Source organism: Brachyhypopomus gauderio, chromosome 6 (genome assembly GCF_052324685.1).
Source record: "Brachyhypopomus gauderio isolate BG-103 chromosome 6, BGAUD_0.2, whole genome shotgun sequence".
Taxonomy (NCBI): Eukaryota; Metazoa; Chordata; class Actinopteri; order Gymnotiformes; family Hypopomidae; genus Brachyhypopomus; species Brachyhypopomus gauderio.
Genome location: NC_135216.1, coordinates 17,972,795 through 17,994,276, shown reverse-complemented (window position 1 = coordinate 17,994,276; position 21,482 = coordinate 17,972,795). Strand labels below are relative to the sequence as shown.

General features: G+C 48.3%; 1 protein-coding gene across 1 annotated transcript in view; it reads right to left on the bottom strand.

The window, feature by feature from the left end:
* Positions 1–594: 594 nt before the first annotated feature.
* baiap3 (BAI1 associated protein 3) overlaps positions 595–21,482 on the bottom strand; it is a 32,472-nt gene continuing 11,584 nt past the window's right edge. The window contains exons 3-34 of the mRNA XM_077009283.1: positions 16,905–16,992; positions 16,352–16,429; positions 15,869–15,976; positions 14,581–14,640; positions 13,446–13,512; positions 13,003–13,216; positions 12,861–12,905; positions 11,613–11,690; positions 11,347–11,452; positions 11,038–11,145; positions 10,671–10,763; positions 10,470–10,573; positions 10,156–10,273; positions 9,822–9,949; positions 9,198–9,288; positions 9,048–9,104; positions 8,748–8,845; positions 8,403–8,454; positions 8,132–8,283; positions 7,739–7,862; positions 7,175–7,318; positions 6,987–7,082; positions 6,528–6,743; positions 6,180–6,248; positions 5,996–6,075; positions 5,677–5,785; positions 4,894–4,965; positions 4,715–4,798; positions 4,269–4,389; positions 4,027–4,150; positions 2,689–2,894; positions 595–2,324 (exon numbers count right to left, since the gene is read on the bottom strand). Coding sequence (XP_076865398.1) covers positions 2,221–2,324; positions 2,689–2,894; positions 4,027–4,150; positions 4,269–4,389; positions 4,715–4,798; positions 4,894–4,965; positions 5,677–5,785; positions 5,996–6,075; positions 6,180–6,248; positions 6,528–6,743; positions 6,987–7,082; positions 7,175–7,318; positions 7,739–7,862; positions 8,132–8,283; positions 8,403–8,454; positions 8,748–8,845; positions 9,048–9,104; positions 9,198–9,288; positions 9,822–9,949; positions 10,156–10,273; positions 10,470–10,573; positions 10,671–10,763; positions 11,038–11,145; positions 11,347–11,452; positions 11,613–11,690; positions 12,861–12,905; positions 13,003–13,216; positions 13,446–13,512; positions 14,581–14,640; positions 15,869–15,976; positions 16,352–16,429; positions 16,905–16,992 — 3,394 coding nt within the window. The 3' untranslated portion in view covers positions 595–2,220. The remainder of the gene's footprint in view (positions 2,325–2,688; positions 2,895–4,026; positions 4,151–4,268; positions 4,390–4,714; positions 4,799–4,893; positions 4,966–5,676; positions 5,786–5,995; positions 6,076–6,179; positions 6,249–6,527; positions 6,744–6,986; positions 7,083–7,174; positions 7,319–7,738; positions 7,863–8,131; positions 8,284–8,402; positions 8,455–8,747; positions 8,846–9,047; positions 9,105–9,197; positions 9,289–9,821; positions 9,950–10,155; positions 10,274–10,469; positions 10,574–10,670; positions 10,764–11,037; positions 11,146–11,346; positions 11,453–11,612; positions 11,691–12,860; positions 12,906–13,002; positions 13,217–13,445; positions 13,513–14,580; positions 14,641–15,868; positions 15,977–16,351; positions 16,430–16,904; positions 16,993–21,482) is intronic.

Below are 21,482 nucleotides of genomic sequence, written 5' to 3'. Positions count from 1 at the left end.
ATATTGGTTTCGTTTGTTACTATGCCACCTAGTTTCTAGTCAAAGAACTGATGGCAGAAATCTTTGAAACTATGGGGACACCTAGTGGTGAGTGTTAGTATTAGCTTTCACCGCTCTCCCTCTGCCTTATTCACTTTGACCACGCCCATTGCACAGACATCACACATTTACATAAGTAGCTCCTGATTTGCATAGCATAGCATTTTATGACAATAATGTCTGAAATATATCAACATATAATTTGCAGTGAAATCCAAAGTCACAAATTAAATATGTTAATTTAATAGTAAAGGCAAGTTATGATGTGTCCATGATTTTATCCAACACTGAACTTTGAACGAGGTTTACAACTGTGTCCATGGTGACGTGTGGTCTGAGAAGGGCGGGGCCTCTGTGGCAGTGGTGAGAACCTGAAGTCCTAAGAAGCCTGACGACCACCAGCATTTCTCAAGGTCTGACCGTAGCTCCGCCGCCCTGGCCAAGGTGTGACCTTCATCTCCACCTGAGCCCTCCCTGAGCACCCACAAATGAATGTTTCGCTCGTGACAGATTACTCTCGATAAAGGCTTGTGATGTTGTTGTTTCTTTATTGAGTTCACTGCACACACACGCACGCACGCACATGCACACATATGATACACCATTAGTCACATGGAATACGGAGAGGTGCCGATAGTTTCACACTGCGTCAAAAGTTTTCAACAGCATTGCTGGTATGTGTGGTTTAACAGGGACAGGGTGTACTCCTGGTTGACAGCAAGGGTGGGTGGGTGTGTGTGTGTGTGTGTGTGTGTGTGTGTGTGTGTGTGTGTGTGTGTGTGTGTGTGTCTGTGTGTGTGTGTGTGTGTGTGTGTGTGTGTGTGTGTGTGCGCGTGTGTGTGTGTGTGTGTGTTTGTGTGTGTGTGTGTGTGTGTGTGTGTGTGTGTGTGTGTGTGTGTGTGTGTGTGTGTGTGTGTGTGTGTGTGTGCGCGCGTGTGTGTGTGTGTGTGTGTCAAAAGAACAGAGATGTGGAAAAACGTGAGTGCAGGGGGAAGAAACCTGGTGCGTGTGTGCTGGACCTCTGCTTGGCCTGGGTCTGGTGAGTGGGCAGTTAATGTAGAGTAACACAGATTTTGCCCCATAGTGATGAAAAATGAATCTGAAAAACAAGGAATTTATACCTTGATTGATCCATCATGAGTAAAATAACAAACAGACATGTGAGAGAAATAAGATTACTGACGAGGTAGTGTTGTGAAAAGCTAGTGTTGGGCAATCCTTCATAAATAAATAAAACAACTGTTAGAGCAAGAGATTGATCATAACAGACCTCGGTCCATCCAGTTCCTTACGCCCCTTTACAAAACACAACCACTGCATTGAAAATCTGTGGCTGCATTTCAGATAAAAAGACTTTGCACTTTAAAAATCTATAAAGTCATTTTTAAAACCTTGGCCAGCTGCCTTCACCATGCTGAGAGAGTTTTCTGCGAGGGGTTACAACAGCAGCGGGAAAACTGGGAGACTGAGGAAGGAAGAGACGTCTAAACATAAAACCCATTCACTTAAATAACCACTTAGCAAGAACAAACAATCTTTACAAAAGACGAGGTCTCACCAAAATGCTACAGTAAAATTCTTAATACAGTCCAGTGTTGTTCAAGAACAAATGCTTAGCTAAACATTCACAGTTTGGGACAGTAACCTGTGCATGAAGAGCACTTTACCCAGAATCATAAAGAAAGGTGAAGAACCTGGTCTGTGTCAGTCTGACAGGCTGCCAGAGTCTGGCGTTTTCATCTTCTTTGCTACAGTGATACCACAGCTGGACTGTAGATCAACTCTGTGAAATTTGGCTTCTTACAATTCCTTTCAAGAGTTTGCATTTTGAAGAAAGAAAACATGACCAGTCTCATCCGCACATTTAGCATGTCTTAGATTTCAAGTCACAGGAAATCATGCTTCAGATAACATTTTAAATCTAACATAGAGCCAACTAAACATATTTCAAAATATACTATTGTCATAGAATTCTCACGAGTTCCTTCTGTGCGTCAAAAAACATTAAACCACAGCACAGTAAGTGCTGAACAGTGACAAAATACTGATCTTCATAGATCTCACATTTTTTTCTGGACAACGATTAAAAATGCACATTTAAAAGAGTTTTGTTTTAAATAGCAAACATAGAACAGGTAGAAAAGCACATGGTTGGGAATAATGTGTACCACTGGTGAGAAATCACTCTTCCTCCATTGACTTCTCAATCTCCTTCAGTCTTCGCACGAACTCCTGAGCCTCCCGGTCCCCGGCTCGTGCTTCCAGCATCCTCATGATTGGCTTCTCTGGTTGAGGACAACACACAGAGTAAGGAAGGCATCCACTGGGACACACAACAATAACCTCTTAATAGAAAGCCTATTAGTTGAGAATCACAAAAGTAATTGGAAACCCATTCGACAAACGGGAGATGTCTGTCAGGTTGCGGCACTGAGGAAACGTCGGCGTTTAAGAGCCACACGTGTGACTTGTCTTCACTGTAATATGCCTCAGTAACTAAATCTCTGCTTCTACATGCAGACATAGATGCACTGTGGCACTACATGTAGTGAGCCAACAGAGTTTCACCATCTTAACAAAACTACTTAAAATGATCCCTTTTAAACAGCAATGAGAAGGCGTGTCCTCGGTGCGGGTGGGGGTGTGTACCACTTGGTTTCTGGCGGGACAGGTGCAGGATGACCGGTTGCAGGTTCTTCCCAGCTGGGGTGGCGCTGGGTCGGCCTGGCCAGCAGAAGTCACTCAAGGGAGACACCGCCTCCCCGGCGAAATCATTGGTGGACAGCCAATCGTAGTCCATGACGGTGAAGGTGATGCAGGCACAGCGGTGTCTGTACTGCTCTGGGCTGACATGACTGTGGAGAGAGAAGATCCTGCTGTAGCAGCGTGGAGAACACTACTGACCAAACACTACCGACCTCATACTACTGACCGCACACTACTGACCTCACACTGCTGACCACATACTAACAACCTTATACTACTGACCGCTATATTATATTATCTATACTATATTAGAGCACAAACTTGTACTCCACTCTTAAACTAAAGTGTATCATTACTATGTAAATCAAGGTGTAAACTGTTTTGTCTGATTGTTTCGGTCTGGGTAAGGTCTTAATAAAGGTCTGAATTTCTATCACACACACCTACATTTCACATTTCTTGGTCTAACTGTGAACAGCTTTATTGCCACTTTTTAAAATGTGTGTGTCTGGTTGTGTAACATATGCAGAGGAACAAGAGTGGCAACCCGGCAACCTGGGGGCGTGGCAAAAGAGTAACAGAGGGAGGAGCTGCAGAGGGGGAGCTTGAGAGGGAGGGGCAGCAGAGGGAGGAGCTTCAGAGGGAGGAGCTGCAGAGGGTGGAGGAGGTTTCTGAATGATTACAACTGTGCAACCCCACAGTCAAATTACTACCATTAGCTATTTTTTGTCAATAAATGTGTTATTATAATTAATGGCTACCTGTTATTAACTGACATTTATTTGCACAGAGCCAACAGTCAGTCTAGGAACTGCACAAACCTTTCATGTTGTTTTTATGTTTTATGTTTTTATGATGTAGCCCTCCTAACAAGACCTGCCAATGCTACGCTCTCCCTGAGAAGACCCACCAGTGCTTGGCCCTCACCGAGAAGACCCGGCCGTGCTCCGCCCTCCCCGAGAAGACCCACCAGTGCTAGGACCTCCCCGAGAAGACCCACCAGTGCTAGGACCTCCCCGAGAAGACCCGTCCGTGCTCCGCCCTCCCCGAGAAGACCCACCAGTGCTAGGACCTCCCCGAGAAGACCCACCAGTGCTAGGACCTCCCCGAGAAGACCCGGCCGTGCTCCGCCCTCCCCGAGAAGACCTGCCCATGCTCAGCTCTCTCACTGCTGCCGTTTTCCTTCTTCCCATGATTCCTGGACGACTCTTCTGCACCTTTACTACGCAGGATCTTGCACTACCAGACGTAACACACTTCTGACCCGTCAGTCCTACTCACAAGTAGAAGACCTCATCAAAAACCGGGTGCAGGGTCTTCAGCTTCACTTGAGTGCGCTGGCTCCTGGAGTTGGGGAAGAGGTGGTGAGGACAGAGCTCCAGGATGACAAAGGGGTCGCTGAGCCCTGAAGGAGTGGAGGGGTGGAGACACTTCTTAGAATGGCCCCAGCATGGTTAAAACCAGGAAGACCTAGAGCAGAAGGACCAGACAGGACGGGGAATCCAACCCAGGCTCCCACTTACCGTTCGCATCCAAGGCGATGAGGTCTGCAGCGTGCAGTATCTCCACGGTGAGTCTCTGCTCAGGGGCGTCGTAGTAACATTTCACACTGATACGGCCAAAGCGACTGTGCTTTAGGATTCTCTGCAACGCAGACACATTATTTCACTGATTGACGTCAGTTTGACTGTGGACCCCTGATGCCTTATGCTAAATGCTAAAAGATGACCTTGCAGTATACTAAGCAGGCTAGTTTTTGCTTTTGCAAGTTGGCTCGTCTGGTAAACAAGCAACAGAAGCTTGCATCCAAGTGTCAGGTTTAGTGCAAAGCACCGCTAGTTTGAGCGGAAGTGAGTGGCATAAACCTTTAATCATCAGAGGAAGGAAGGGAGCGTGAAGTCTCGGCTCCCAATCAACACCTCCTCTCTCTGCAGGAGGACAGTCAGAGCCCAGCAGGGGTGCTGCTTACCTGCTGGGAGATCTTCTCCAGGAAGTACTGCTCGATCAGCTCGAATGAGGAGCACTTGTTCAGTCTCAACTCCTCGTCCAGGGCCTGTAACAGCAGATGTCCAAGCAGGTCACGAGGCATTAGAGGCTCGTTTCACCATAGCGGGAAATATCAGGCCAAAGTGGAGGGTACAGTTTTACCTTGTAGTCTCCGCTCTTTAGATCCTCCAGGAGCAACCCTTCACCATTAGCATTAAAGAACCGCACTAGTTTCTGGGGGGGGAAGGGTTGTCATTAAATTTTCAGTGTTCTTTGTATCTTGGATGGTGTTTCAACAAGGTACCCAACATCCTCATCCTAGCCACTACTAAACTCTCTTTCTCTCTATCTATCTTTCAGAAGCTCTAGCAAACCTGCGTACATTAGTAGAACACCATGGGATCTCTGCTCAACCAACAGGCCAAGTATACACAGACTAGCTGGTCCTCCCACACAGCCCAACGCTTCTTTAGGCTTCTTCACCCTTGCAGGACTCATGCCAGCTCCTGCCTCACAGAATAGTGATGCTCGCACATTGTTGTTCTTGTGGGGACTCCCCTTAGTACAGGAACGAATGGCTGCCAGTTGGGTTGGTGAATATCTGATGCCGGGAGGGTGGAAAGTGTGGGGGAACCTTAGCCCAAATAGTGCTAGCGATTAAACAGGAGTGGAGGCCACGAAACCCAGCTATTAGCATGGTAATTAGCATGGTAATTAGCATGGTAATTAGCGTGATCTTTAGGTGTACATCTTTTCTGTAAGTCTTTAATGCAAGCGTGCGGCCCATGGGAGATGCCCTGTAGGTGGAATCAGTTACATCTACAAATCTCACCTTAAATTCTCTCATGTTTACATGCTTGTGCTTTCGCCGGCTTGCGAGCACAGAACTGAGAGGTCGCCAGCTTGGACATGATAGCATCTGTTCTCCGGCTCATCATCACTAACCTCTATGGTGTACTGGAAACGTGTGTAGAACTCCACCTGGACGCCTCTGTTTTCTGCCACTGAGTCCAGGATCATTCTGAGCAGAAGTTCCCAGAGACTCAACAGAACCCTGAGATAGAAGAGCACCACAGAGCCATACGTACCTCAGTAATTTATTTACCCCTGCGACCAGTCACCATGCAAACGTTGCCGTGTCACCATTACTCACAAACGGCAGAACAACTCCTCCTCCTGTCGCCAATTACAATTATTACAAGCAGGCGTATTACCATAAGCTGTCTTGTTCTGGTGCAACATTTGGAATGGCGGAGGTAATTACCTTGACAAGTTCTCCTTCACCAGTGACTCACTGAGAATGACCAAGGTGGTTTCTAGGTATTTCATCAGCGGAGACACTGCCTGGAACAGATTACAGCACAGGTATGTTGCCGACATTCCTATAACATTCCCGGGCGCGCATATCAGAGGCTGTGAGGGAAGGAGCAAACCCGGCTGGTCCTCACATCGTCGTTGTTTATGGTGTCTGGAGAGAGGCCGATGTGCTGGATGCATCTGCGCAGTTCTGGCAGCATCTGCACAGAGCAGAATGGAGAACGTCACCAACGGCGTCAAGCGTCTGCACCACATTTGCTCTCACCGAGGTGCAAACGCCGCTACTCTTTACTAGTAGTGGCCATTAACGCCTCATGTCAGTGGCCCTCTCGAGCAACACAGTCTGGCACTGCGATCGGTCCCCGTGACTAATGATTACGGTTCACTGCCTTCACTCTGGAGTTAGGAATGAATGAGGCCTGTTTCTCTGTCTCTGGTAAGCCAGCCATGTTATTTCAGTTACGGTGCTCGCCAAGTACCTTATCAGTAAGGAGCGTGATGAGGCGTTTGACCTCCCTCTGCAGGTCCAGGTCGGCGTTGTAGAGCTGCCCGTTCAGGGCTTTGTTCACCTGCTCCTTGCCCTCTGCACCGCAGGACTCCTCCATGGCCTGTTGGACCGCCCGCCAAGACAACTCCCGCGGCAGCCCGGTCAGGTACAAGCGCACATGTTCCGCGTCGTTCAGCGCCACGCACAACTGTGCAAACGCAGGCAGGGGGAGGAGAGGGGAAGGAGGAGAGACCGGGAGAGTAAAGTCAGAAGGAGGTGACTCACCACAGGCCGGAACAGTGAGTCCTCCCTTCCAGTTGTTCGTACCATTAACCCAGTGCTGAATGAAACACAGAGCCCTCCCCTACCTGCTACCTGTGGATCGTACCATTAACCCAGTGCTGAAGGGAACGGCAAGTAACCCCCCCCCCCTCCTCCCCTTGGGTCAGACCTGCACAGTGAAGCTCCGGTGGTCTCCACCCAACTGGCTCCTCTCCACCTTGCGTTTCAGGAGCTCGGCGTAGGATACAGCCTCGCTGCAGAAGTTCTGCGCCAAACCAAATGGTGCAGGGTTCAAAACCAGGAGGGGGTGTCCCCTCCGCGGCCACATGACTGCTAGTGTTGCGTGCGAGCACTCACGTCCGTCAGGCGAGTGATGAAGATGAAGGCACCTGCTGAGTCAGGCCATGACAGCTGCGCCCAGAACTCTCGCACCTGGCTGAAGCATGTGGTGAGGTCCACTGCTGAAGAGCTGTGTTTGGCCTGCTTGTGGACTGGCTCCAACTGTCACATACACACACACACACACACACACACACACACACACACACACACACACACACACACACACACACACACACACACACACACACACACACACACACATACACACACACACACACACACACACACACTTATAACTAATCTCTCCCTTTCTCACATACACACATATGCTCATGTTGAAACTACACCTACACACACATATATGTGCGAATGAACACAGAGGGAACCCTGCTGGTAAACTTGAATATGGGACATTTATGTCCTAGCGAGAAGAAAACTATTAATTTTTCACACCAGAGGATGTGGAAATCAGAGAGACCACAGTTTTCCTAGGTCATTATGTAAATGTGGTCCATATTTCTACACCTCAACAATGTGCAATCAAGCAAAGGACGTTTTGTTTTTCAGGGCCCAACTCGCCTGGTCTGTCTCCACAGCCCTGCGGATTCTTTCCACAGATTTCTCATGAACAATCTGGAGCCATTTATGGATGGAGCTTTTGAACCAGTTGTGAAATCCAGTCAGTGCCAACATCTTTGTATCCCTAAAAAAAAACAAACATAAGATATAGAAGATATAAGATATAAATAAGAAAACGAGCAGTCATCTCTGAATCAGTGATTATAAATAGCACTTCAGAATCATGACAGAGTGGCTGAGCTAAAGATAGCTGTTAACTTTTTTGTAAATAAGCCAGCAGCCACGTTTGCCCCTCCCCCTCCTGCTGGTGAGTCATGCTCTTTTCGATGGCCCTGCTGAGGTTCGGAGAGTGATCCGCTCCTCACAGATGGAAGCTGTGATGCCGTGACTCACTTGAGAGGCAGGAACTCCCTGAAGCGTTTGAGGGTCTTCAGGGACATGAAGAGCTCGAACAGGGTCTCCCCCATGGTCTGGGAGAGCTGAGAGTCCTCCTGCTCTAGAGTCCCGCAAACCCGCTCCATGGCAACACTTACGTCATCGGCCACCTGGACGTGCGGCACGAGCTCATTGTTACCGCCACGCTTTCCCAACTCATGTTTATCAATGGGAGAATGAACTGGAGTGTTGTCAATGGGAGAATGAACTCTCTAATTTCCATACGCACCAGCTTCTCTAGCTGCCGATAGGAGATACTGAAGAAGTCAACCTTCACTGAGCTGAAAGAAACAACAATCTCGGTTGGTGACTCCACCATGAGCTTCCATGAGGTGGCGCTGATGAGTTTGACTCAACTCTGCAACATAGCTACATAGTGGAGTTTGGTGGAGTTTACTTCCAACCAACATAACACACATAACACATAACACACATAACACACCTGGCCCACAACCACATGAGCCCCGAAGAGCTCTTGAACCTTTTTGCTTTTGTTCTTGAAATTAAAAGCAGAGGCAATACCTCTAAACAGCAAAACAAGACACTGCTGGGAAAAAACACCTTGAATGGTTACCTGTGAAAGAGCTTGTTGTAGACATTCAGTCCTCTCTGCACATCTACACACACTGCATCCACAACCAGAACCAGCCTCTCCAACTGCTCTTCCAGAGTCTGCAGTAGAACACAGACCCCTGCATCATTAGCACCATCAGCACCATCACCACCATCACCACCATCACCACCATCAGTTAACTACATGCTCCACTGCACTGGATGCACAAAATGTGGATAGTTAACAGAACAGGACTGGGCACATTAGAAACTCTACTGCACATGTGACGTTAATTGGACAGTAGACGCTGAAGACACTTACCCCTTCATCTGGCTTAAAGTGTGAGATTGTGGCCTCGTACCACTCGACTGTGCCTTTCTGTATTTAGAAGAGAAAATGCACAAGAAGGACCTGAAAACATCTGAAGGCTCCCTACGACCGACAACAACTGCTCGGGAGAGGCAGCCGCACCTTTATGACAGTCGCTATCTCAAGGTGGAGCTCGTTGCGATTAGGGCACACGTCTTTGAACGCTTGCATCGACTGTATCTGTCCAATGGTCCTGTGTCACAAAAGAACACAGAGAGACAGCATCATCAGAAGGAACACAGGCAGCAAGTCCATCCTGCTGCTTCACACACGCTGAGATACGCAGCGTGTGTGCTCGCACTGCCGTGTGATCACCCTGTGTTGAGTGTCAGGACACAGGACAGCACAGGACACCCTCCATCATGCCTGTCAACCTGTTTCATCAGACTCTGCGTTTGTGCCCTGATACATCCACTCATTGCCTTATGAGACAAGGCTACTATACAACATTTAGAAGGAATGTTGGGAAAGGTCCCCCAGAAGATCAGCGCCTCCCACACACTCCAGACAGAGAACATGAGTGAGGACGCAGCACCTGTAACGTCCACACATAAATCAGCTTTGTGACAGCTAAAAAAGACTTGAAAAGACTCCCCAGTTCAGAGTGTTCAAAACTGTGTATGTGTGTGTGTGCGCGTGTTTGTGTGTGCGTGCGTGTGTGTGTGTGTGTGTGTGTGTGTGTGTGTGTGTGTGTGTGTGTGTGTGTACGTGTGTGTGTGTGTTTACCTCAGCATCAGCTCACATCGTGTAGTGGCTGCAGGGTGGGTACAGGGGAATATCTGTCTCATCCCTTTCATGAGCGACAGGCAGAAGTCGCAGTAGAGCTTGAAGCTCTCGGACAACAAGACACTTTCCTGGAATGAAAGAGCATTTTGGCCCCAAAGAGACATCAAACCACTTCACATTCTGCACTTCTCACCTAAATCCCAGTTAGCCCAGAGTGCTGCTCTAACACCTTGAAGCAACCTCTGGCTGTCTGCACACACAGGACCTGGAGATGCGAGCGTCCCTCCACCCGTGCTGCTGTGTATGGGTGGGGTCGTGTGTGTGGAGGACCTACCAGCTCCCTCCGGTCTCCGCCCGTCTCCCACTCCGTCCCTACAGCCCGCAGCAGTCGGATCAGCAGCGAGTAGCACAGCCGTTGGGCGCAATGGTGGCTGCTGTAAGAGTGCCAGCGACTGCAACCACACACCAAACACACACCAAACACACCCTCACCAACCAGCCTGCAGCACGCCCAACCCACCCGCACACAACCTCCACCGAGGCACAGCAGCGGCGCCCATGTGCTTGGCTGACCTGAGGCAGTGTTGGGAGTGAGGTGTGTGGTGTGCTGATCCTTTTACCAATAAGGGATCGGGAGTTAATACGCACATGATTGCCTGCTGCAAAGGTGAGAGGTCAGCCTGCACGGCATGATGGGAAAGAATAGTCCACGCGGCTGGAGATACTTGCCCATTCCAGTTGTAGGGCTCTTTCTGTAAAAGATTCAGTGTAAGTAATAACCATGGCCACGGAAAACCTGCCGTTGAGTAATTAACAAATAATAATAACGTACATATATGGAAGCCCAACCTGAACATGACTGTGCTCATAGTCCAAAATCCGGCTTAACATCTTCTGATGGATGACCACATTTGAGACCGTTTTAGTCAAAGTGGTGTCCCGCTGTGAAAAACAGCAAAAAGAGCTTTTGAAGCAGATGGGAGTATACGTAGCATGTATCCATGTACCATGTCATTACATCATCATACTTCTAATCCTGGTCATGATTCTAATTCAGAGAAAGGAATATTAAAAACTACTTCCTTAAAAAAGACAAAACTAGGCCCAGCCACAACACAGATGAACCCCGAGCAGAGGCGGAACGGGGAAAGAACTGTTTAAAGAGGCGGAACCGGGAAAAGAGGCAGAACGGGGAAAAGAGGCGGCCGGGCGCTACCTGCGTGGTGAAGAGCCGGAGGATGAGGTGACACTCTCCCTGCACTCTGGAGGCACTGGAGCGCGGCTCCAGTTTGAACCATTTATCATATCCGACCACTGGAACCTCCTGGTGAGAGAAGCCAACAGCTGCACCTTCAGAAGTCATTTTCACAGAGCACAGTGTCTTCTGCACACTGCAGATGGATCACTGGTTTGGCTACGGTAGTTTCTAGATACCTGGATGTCCTGGTTTACTTGACACGGGACCAGCTTTTTCCATTTTTCATAAACATATTTGAAATATAAACAAGCGTGATGCTGAACTCACGCTTAATGGAATGTTGAGGCAGCCGAGGAAGTCGTCTGCGTTCTCCTCACTCCCTGAAGCTGCTGATCCATTGGAACGCACTGATTTGGCGATTTGCTTGAAGTACCTGATGTGAGAAAGACATCAAGGGTTTGGATGCCAATACACAGAGGCAAAAGTACCAGATACCAGTAACCACTGCCTTATCCAGACATGGCTTAGGCATCAGATGATTGTCAGGATGGAGTGAGATATCCCTGCCCATTCCTTGGAGGAGTGAGACATACCTGCCCATTCCTCTGAGGCCGCTGATCTCATTCAGCTTGCGGCATGCCTCAGCCACAGAAACATCGTCGTCATGATCCCTGGAGGAAAAAGTGACAGAGCCAGTAAAACATGAGGGACAGAAAACAGCACAGGAGAAAGGTGAGGGACGGTGAGGGGACGGAGGAAGGAGGAAGGAGAGGGACAGGTTAGGAGAGGGACAGGTTAGGAGAGGGACAGGTTAGGAGAGGGACAGGTTAGGAGAGAGACAGGTTAGGAGAGGGACAGGTTAGGTGAGGGACAGGTTAGGTGAGAGACAGGTTAGGAGAGGGACAGGTTAGGTGAGGGACAGGTTAGGAGAGGGACAGGTTAGGAGAGGGACAGGTTAGGAGAGGGACAGGTTAGGTGAGGGACAGGTTAGGAGAGGGACAGGTTAGGAGAGGGACAGGTTAGGTGAGGGACAGGTTAGGTGAGAGACAGGTTAGGAGAGGGACAGGTTAGGTGAGGGACAGGTTAGGTGAGAGACAGGTTAGGAGAGGGACAGGTTAGGTGAGGGACAGGTTAGGAGAGGGACAGGTTAGGAGAGGGACAGGTTAGGAGAGGGACAGGTTAGGTGAGGGACAGGTTAGGAGAGGGACAGGTTAGGAGAGGGACAGGTTAGGTGAGGGACAGGTTAGGTGAGAGACAGGTTAGGAGAGGGACAGGTTAGGTGAGGGACAGGTTAGGTGAGAGACAGGTTAGGAGAGGGACAGGTTAGGAGAGGGACAGGTTAGGTGAGAGACAGGTTAGGTGAGGGACAGGTTAGGTGAAGGACAGGTTAGGTGAGAGACAGGTTAGGTGAGGGACAGGTTAGGTGAGAGACAGGTTAGGAGAGGGACAGGTTAGGTGAAGGACAGGTTAGGAGAGGGACAGGTTAGGAGAGGGGCAGGTTAGGAGAGGGACAGGTTAGGTGAAGGACAGGTTAGGTGAAGGACAGGTTAGGAGAGGGACAGGTTAGGTGAGGGGCAGGTTAGGTGAGGGACGGGGGGGGGGGGGGGGGGGGCAGAATGATGAGGGGGAGCAAGATGCTCCAGGCAAAAATTTACTTTACACAAATTTGTCACTTTTGCCAAATTGTATTGATCAGCAAAAACGTGTCCGGAATCCAAACCTGGCTACATTTATAAGCCACCAATTAGCATTTACATTTACTGGGTTTTGTCTTTAACCTTTGTAAGAAAATCTATGGAAAGTGCAAGCATAAAATATTCATGTATTTAAAATGATCTTACCATATGTCCAAATGTAGGAGATCATTTTGGACATCATCAATGTCACTGCGCAAAACGAGATGCATGTCTTTGATGTACATGCTGTCCACTTGTAAAATGCATATTCTCATAAAATATTTAAATACACACAAAACATACTCACAAAACAAAGTGTTCGTTCCACACAGGGTTGAGCGTTTCAGGTTTAACGTCGGTCACCTGGATGTCTCGTGCGGCCAGAACTTCCTTGACGCTGGAACGCTTCTCTAACTTTTCCTTCCTCTTTCGGAAGCTAAATTTTCTTTCTTTCCTCTCCTCTGTGTCTCGTGAATTTTGGCCCATCAGTATTCCCAGCATGCAGTATGGGTCGCTGTAACCTATTGTAACACCCCCACCACCACCATATATAAGGACAAGCAACAAAAACCGCAACAAGAAACACAGTCATCACTAAAACGTAATTACCATAACCAAGCATCTACACTGGGGTTGGGCTACAGAGACGAGCCTTATAACCCTGATCTCAAATTCTATGGCCCCCCATCCTAAAATTGTTGAAATCAGACACAGATTGCAAAAAAATACAAACAAAAAAAATCTTCTCACCGTTGGAATCTTTTGCCATGAGATTCTTGCCTTTCATGACAGAGACTCGTAGAGAGAAGCTCGCTCTCTGTCAAAGAAAGAATCAGACATCTGGGTTACCAACATGCAGTAAGAGGACCAAAAGCCCTGATTAGTAGCCGCACTCCAGACGTTCTCACAGTGGAAGCTGCTCAGGAGGACCGTTAAAAAAAGAAAGAAGTGTGTCGCCACTGGTTCTAAATTTCACTGTTGGAAATGACACTAAATAATATGTGTGAGCAAGGAGCTTGCTAATAATCTGACAGCATAGATCATAACAAAATAGGAAGGAGGCCAGAATTAATATTAGCACTTTCTCTACCAAACATTGACACAAAATCTTCACACTTTGTAACTGTTTATGACTATTGATTTAGCTGTTTAATTAACAATTTAGTCTTCTGGCAGCATCTGACTGTCTTTAACACCTTCGTCCACATGCTGCAGTCCCTTTAATTAATACATAAAGCCATAGTCACATGTCTGGCTGGCTGTTCACAGATTCACTGCACACAGGAGGCTTTATGTAATGATTGCTCAGTGTGCTAGATGTTTGTGCTCCTGTCTGTGGACATCACATTCTCTCGAGGTGGAGATTCAGCTGTAGCCATGTGCACGCAAGGGCATTTCTCTTTAAAACCTTCAGCCTGAGACACACATGCACATGAGTCTTTCAGAAGCGTAGGAATCGATAGGCACTCTCACCATTAGGGGCCGAGAGTGAGTGCATTGTGTCCCACTGAGGCTCTGAGAGACCGCCGCGAGACCGCCGCGAGACCGCCGCGAGACCAGACGCGAGGACGCGGATAACTCCCGGCCACTTAAACGCTACAATATTTCTTCAGTTCCTTTCAAAACCTTTTTAAAGGATTCTGCCCAAGGAACCCGGTGCGTCTTTCACTGTGACATTTCAAAAGACCCTGACAGTTGACTGAAGAACTGCTTGTTTCTTAAGGAAAATCATTCACTGCATATGGCTGAAGAGAGTCTCTTTCACATGAACAGCTCTGATGTGGAACGATAAGCAGAAGTAACTCGGTCCATATGTGGAAGTGAGTGTTTGAAGACAGGTGTATTTGTGTGGTAGCGGAGGACGCATGAAGAAGCTGAAGCTCACCTTGGCCTCCTTCACTTTCCGCAGAATGATGTCATGTTCCTCCTGACCCATATCAAAGGCCTGAGGTAGAAAGATGACCAGAGAAGACACATATCTACCCAGCATACTCATAAAACTTCTCCAAGCAAGAATACACTTGACGGGTGTGTAAAGAGGACAGCAGTGAAGGTGTCATTTGCATGTGTAATATTGTCGAGATCTTTGTTTGATATCAGCGCCTTTGACTTCAGCACATTCGAAATGTACTTGCCAATGTTTTCATTTATGTTGTACATTTTAGATACATAGAGTAAGTGAATTAATAAATTGCTACTCAAAATAGCTCAGAATGATGGAGATATAAAAGATTTAGTTGTGAGGCAGGGAAATAACAGAACAGGTGTAGGCAGTGGTGGAGCGTCAGTGGTGGAGCGTCAGTTGTGGAGCGTCAGTGGTGGAGTGTCAGTGGTGGAGCGTCAGTTGTGGAGCGTCAGTGGTGGAGCGTCAGTGGTGGAGCGTCAGTGGTGGAGCGTCAGTTGTGGAGCGTCAGTGGTGGAGCGTCAGTGGTGGAGCGTCAGTTGTGGAGCGTCAGTGGTGGAGCGTCAGTGGTGGAGTGTCAGTTGTGGAGCATCAGTGGTGGAGCGGCTGTGGTGGAGCGGCTGTAATATCAGCACTGAGCCTCCGACCCAGCGGCTTAGATGTTTAATCACATATGAGGCAAGAGCATCTGCTCCAATTCATAAAACCCAACCCAATAAAAACACGCCCCCTCAGCCCAGCACACGCCCCCTCAGCCTAGCACACGGCCACTCAGCTCTGCACACGCCCCCTCAACCCAGCACACGCCCCCTCAGCTCTGCACACGCCCCCTCAGCCCAACACACGCCCCCTCAGCCTAGCACACGGCCACTCAGCCCTGCACACACCCCCTCAGCCCAGCACACGCCCCCTCAGCCCCCTCAGCCTAGCACACGCCCCCTCAGCCCAGCACACGCCCTCTCAGCCTAGCACACGCCCACTCAGCACTGCATACACCCACTCAGCCCTGCACATGCCCCCTCAACCCAGCACACACCCCCTCAATCCAGCACACGACCCCTCAACCCATCACATGACCCCTCAATACAGCACACGCCTCCTCAGCCCAGCACACGCCCCCTCCCTCAGCCCAGCACACGCCCCCTCAGCCCAGCACACGCCCCCTCCCCACTTCTCTAATGGGAATGTCAGAAACATTCCATTGAACTGAAGCACATGATGCACATAAGGACCTACTGCCTTTGTCACATGGAGAAAGGGAGATCCGTACCTTCTGCAGGTAGTCGAATAAGTCCTCCTCACTGGACACGTACTCGGGGGACGGGACCCCAACGCGGTTCACCACTGTGTAGACCGCCTCCTCATACAGTAAATCCAGCTGAAAGAGGCCAAGTTCACATTTACTTAACACAAAACAATACTCATACATATACTGCAGTGCACAGTAGTGAGATCTGATCTGGGAAATCTGTGATTAAAGGAATGATTAGAGTAATTAGCCCAAAGGGAAATCTCATTAGATCTATACTGATCTAAACGTTTCTTTTCATTGTTGAAAAAATATGAAATCAATAAATTGCAAGTACAATTACTGTTGAAAATAAGTCTTTAAGATACGCCTTTATGTATAAGGCAAAAATTATATTTAGCGTTTAACAAATCAAGTGCGTTATATAGTTAGAGCCATGGACCCTGGGAAAGTGAGCTAATGCTGAGCATGTGAGATGTTGTTAGGGATGGTGGAAAAGTTCACCTCGTCCCTGGTGGTTTTCTCTGGGATGAAACCTTGGTCTGTGCGCTCTGGGGGTGGTGGACCTGCGAGAATCTCCTCCTGGACATGTGTGACAGAGAGACTGAGTGACTACGAGGAGCTCAAGGTCTCTGAGCTGCTCCACTATATCCGTGGATAACTGCAGAATTATGATCCCTTTGACTGTGCTGCGGTCTTTTCCACTATCACACCCTACATCTGTCATTCACAGTCAAGAATTACTCCAAGCACTGGCTGCATGCGCAATCGATTTCTGCTCCTGTCGTCAGGGGACACTCCCCCATAGACCTCTCGGACAGGCAAATTCAATCAAACGCCTGCTTCATGGGGTGGATGTAAAAGGCTGCTTGAGCCACTGAGCACAGCTTGTGATGGCCAGACCTGCAGCCTCAGTAACCAGCGCCATAAACAGCTCCACATCCAATGTTATCTGCCCCCATAGGGTAAGACAAATGGATTTTAGAGTGGATAAGCCTCGCTAACTAGCCCACTCCTCACCCCCAGAATGTGATCCTCTGAAACCCCCCATTCTTACCTCAGCTCGTGTGCCAGCTTGTAGACTCTCCTGCTTCTGGATGATTTTGTTCATTCGCTCAAAGAACTCACCATTCCTCTTGGCAACCCTGAAACATGTAAACAGATCTGTTCAGTGACAAAAGTATTGAACAAAGCTACTCCTCTGAGCCCAGCAGGAGATAAGGCACCCTCTCTGGAACACCATTGTGTCATTAACTGACTGTACCAGGCATCTGACCTGCTACTACTGAGGTGTCACTCATCTGTGGTAATAATCCAGTTCAAATCCATCAAGGATTTTTTGCTAGGCATCGATTTTGGGGGATGGAAATCCATGTGGTATTTTGGCATCAAACAAAAGGATAAGGCACTCTTCAGAATGGCAAAGAAATAACACCTGTTGGAAAAATTGGAAATGCCACTGGCATTAGAACTCAGTAGGGATGTTGTGTCTGGTTTAACTCCTGAACTTCCTGCTTTATGAAGGACGGTATACAGTTCTAGTAGCTAGAGGCTCCTCTCATGAAGGCTGTGTCCATGAGCAGACGCAGGAGGACGGGGCAGTCATGGTCCTGTGGTAAGGAACTGGTCTTGTGACCGGAGGGTCGTGGGGTCGATTCCCGGGCCTGAGGCCATGACTGAGGTGCCCTTGAGCAAGGCACCTAACCCCAACTGCCCTGGGCGCCGGGCTAGGGCTGCCCACCGCTCTGGGCATGTGTGATCCACAGCCCCCTAGTAATTACTAGTGTGTGTGTGTTTGTGTGTGTGTTCTAACTGCACAGATGGGTAAATGCGGAGGACAAATTTTGATTGCGGTGAAAAATCACAATTGACAAATATGGCACATTTCATTTCATTTCACATTCCTGTCCCCGTCTGGGTGTAGTGAGCACAGGTGTCTCAGGATCCTGGGTGTCTTTTAGCTGGGTTGATCTCATCAGGCAGATATAAGCAGGAGAGGCAGCCGGCGGAGTTCTCCTGGGAGGCAGAGCGATCTCCTAGACCTCTGGCACTTCCCAAGCCTCGGTAGTCATGGAGATAACAGTGCATTCATACTGGGATCTGTGGGACTATGTCTTCCCCACCCCGTCTCCACCCTGCTCACCTCCACCCTGTTCACCTCCACCCTGTTCGCCTCCACCCTGCTCACCTCCACCCTGTTCACCTCCACCCTGCTCACCTCCACCCTGCTCGTCTCCACCGTGCTCACCTCCACCGTGCTCACCTCCACCCTGCTCACCTCCACCGTGCTCACCTCCACCGTGCTCACCTCCACCCTGCTCGTCTCCACCCTGCTCACCTCCACCGTGCTCACCTCCACCGTGCTCACCTCCACCCTGCTCGTCTCCACCCTGCTCACCTCCACCGTGCTCACCTCCACCCTGCTCATCTCCACCCTGCTCACCTCCACCCTGCTCACCTCCACCCTGCTCACCTCCACCCTGCTCGTCTCCACCCTGCTCACCTCCACCGTGCTCACCTCCACCCTGCTCATCTCCACCCTGCTCACCTCCACCCTGCTCACCTCCACCGTGCTCACCTCCACCCTGCTCACCTCCACCCTGCTCACCTCCACCGTGCTCACCTCCACCCTGCTCACCTCCACCGTGCTCACCTCCACCCTGCTCGTCTCCACCCTGCTCACCTCCACCGTGCTCACCTCCACCCTGCTCACCTCCACCCTGCTCACCTCCACCCTGCTCACCTCCACCCTGCTGTTCTATGTGCTCTGCCCTCCAGACTCCATGAGCAGAGGAATGAAACACTCTCTTTGTCCATCTCTTTTTTCTTGTCTCCATCATTATTAGCAGGCTGTCCATAGGACACCTGGGCATCTCCACGTAATCACAGCAGGAGTTTGACTCATCCCAGCTGCTTCTGCTCATCTTTCTTCAAGGGAAGAAAAGAAGAAAGAAGAAAACCACAGGAGGCTCCAAAGTAACTGTGGTATCGCCCTCTGCTGGAAAGTGTTAAAACATCTGTTAAGTGCTCTTGAAGCGCAGGACTTAGCTGAAGAAAAACACAGCAAGCAGAGACTTCAAAGACACGTCCAGGTCCAAGCCATGATCACTCCCAGTCCAGGGTATGATCACTCCCAGTTCAAGCCATGCTCACTGATGATGATATGCTATATTAAAGGCACTTTGTTCCCCGAGGATGTTTAAGCTCCCGCCTGTGTGATGCAGCCTGATTTGCTTTTACAGGTCCACATCAGCAGCGTTTCTTTAGTCCATAAATGTTTTAGCATAATACAGAAATGGTTAAAAACTTCAGATTAGCTCGTTTCAAAGCAAGAAATTCTCTTTTAGAAGCACTTGACAAAAACTAGAAAATACCAGCATTGCTGGCAAAATATGGAGAACTATTTTCAGTTAAATACAGGTGTTGTTTGTCCTTTTTTCCGTGGGAACGTTTAGAAGACATGAGCGTGCTGATTGTAATTATGGGTCAGATTTTGCCCTGTGTGTCCTGTTTAAGTGAAGGTTCATCACCACAGGGTTGTACCAAAGCATTAGCCCAGTGTCAGCTTCTGCATACACCAGCCCTTGGATCTATGTTTACAAACTAGAAATTCAAATGTTTCTAGCATTCAAAATTACCTGTAGCAATAGCGTCCTATCCCATTTCATAGATGTCCTGTGTGGCTGTGGGACAGTGTGCATGCCATGACAAAATAACATAATATGATGAATAATTCATTCCTTGCTCCCAACATACATTGCAATTTAACCAGACAAGAACTTTAAGCCAGACAGACATGTCAATGATAACTGAGCAAAGTTAATGATCAAAATTGTAGCAAAAATAAAATATTTAGGTAAGGTTCAGGCAACAAGTCTGCTAGCAAGATCACACTGGCTTTGGGAGGTTTATCAGAAGCATCACCCTCCCAGTAACATGTAATCCACAAGCATAATTAATCAATACCCCTGATAGGTCTTGGGCTTCTGGAGGAATTTCTGACTGATTAATAAAAGTCCATGAGTCCTCTCAGGGTTGCTGCCCTGGAACACCCAGAAAGGTCATGTGATATCCGCTCCTTCCTCTACACATGCTCACAAGTCTCACGAGGGCTACTGTGCAAAGCAGTGCCAATCAAAAGTCAGCTGAGAGCTAATTAAGAAACTCACAAGCATAAGCAGTGAAAATATGTATATTCCTGTTGTCTTGGCAACTGTCCAAAAGGAGTTGGGCACCAGACTATGGTTCCCATTGATTAATGGTGACCGAGGCTGTAGAGAGATTGCTAGAAATACATTTTGAAATAGCGAATGCAGTCTGCAACTTTAACGCCTCTTTCCAGCAGTGGTTGAACAGCTAACTGTACACCAACTAACTGAATTTAATTGAACATTCATTCATTCAAACATGCCACCATCTTTTAACGAAAGCCCTCTTCTCACTGACGTCCTCAATGTTGGGAGCTACAAGCCCGTTCGTTCTCACAGCCGTGTGTAGTGGGCCATAAGACGACAGCTCAGTTGTCTGCTGTATCTGAACAGATTCACAGCTTATCCGACATGACATGGTGAATCTGTGGAACATGAAGAACCGGCCTTGGTTTCATCAGGGACACATACGATATGAGACGGCTTGGATCTGACATGTTTGTCCTCTACTGGTGCTGTGGAGAGCATTTGATCTTAACAAATCTCAACGTATGGATTATTGGTGCTATTCTGTGCAAACAGACACAATGTTTCTGACACAAACAATCACACACACACACACACACACACACACACACACACACAAAGCTTGGATAGCAGCCTCCTTTCATGTTGCTAGGAAACTGACTCTCCCCATGAATCCTTGTTATTATTATTCTGATATTATTTATTTAGATTACTCAAACCTGGAAAGATATATGAGAGTGCAAAATGAAAAGGTAAAATGTATGTAATGATTAACCTAATCTAACATGCACACTAACACACACAAATATATCCCCAACACACACCCACACAAACACACACCCACACAGACACACACACCCTTAATGTGCACTGCAGGGCTCTAGACATAGGGCAAAAATTAGACACTGCACTTATAAATCAAATATGTACTTCCTGATATTAAATGTTAAGTATGCAATAACCATTCTTTGGCCATGGCGACATTTGGAGAGAATCATTTGGGTGGGTTATTACAGAAAACACCAGAGATGGTTTTGCCCACACAAATGGAAATAATATGTGGATGGTTTCATGCCCTTATGTGGTCATCCTTCCCCTGGCACTGCAGGTGCTTCGACTCTAACACTGGCCTCAATCAGCTCGACACCAGCCCTCTGGGTAAAACTGGTGCTTCATAAAGTCATAACACCCTGACATATCCTACATTTCTTTTAACATAAACATTAACGGGGTTTAGCAAGCTAACATGCTAGCACATATGTACACATGTGACCATCCGGGTCCCAGATTACTGTGGTGTCATCTGTAGGGTCCTTTAAAGGTGGTGTCATCTGTAGGATTCTTTTAAGCTTGTGTCATCTGTAGGGTCCTTTAAGGGTGGTGTCATCTGTAGGGTTCTTTAAGGGTGGTGTCGTCTGTAGGGTTTTTTAAGGGTGGTGTCATCTGTAGGGTTCTTTAAG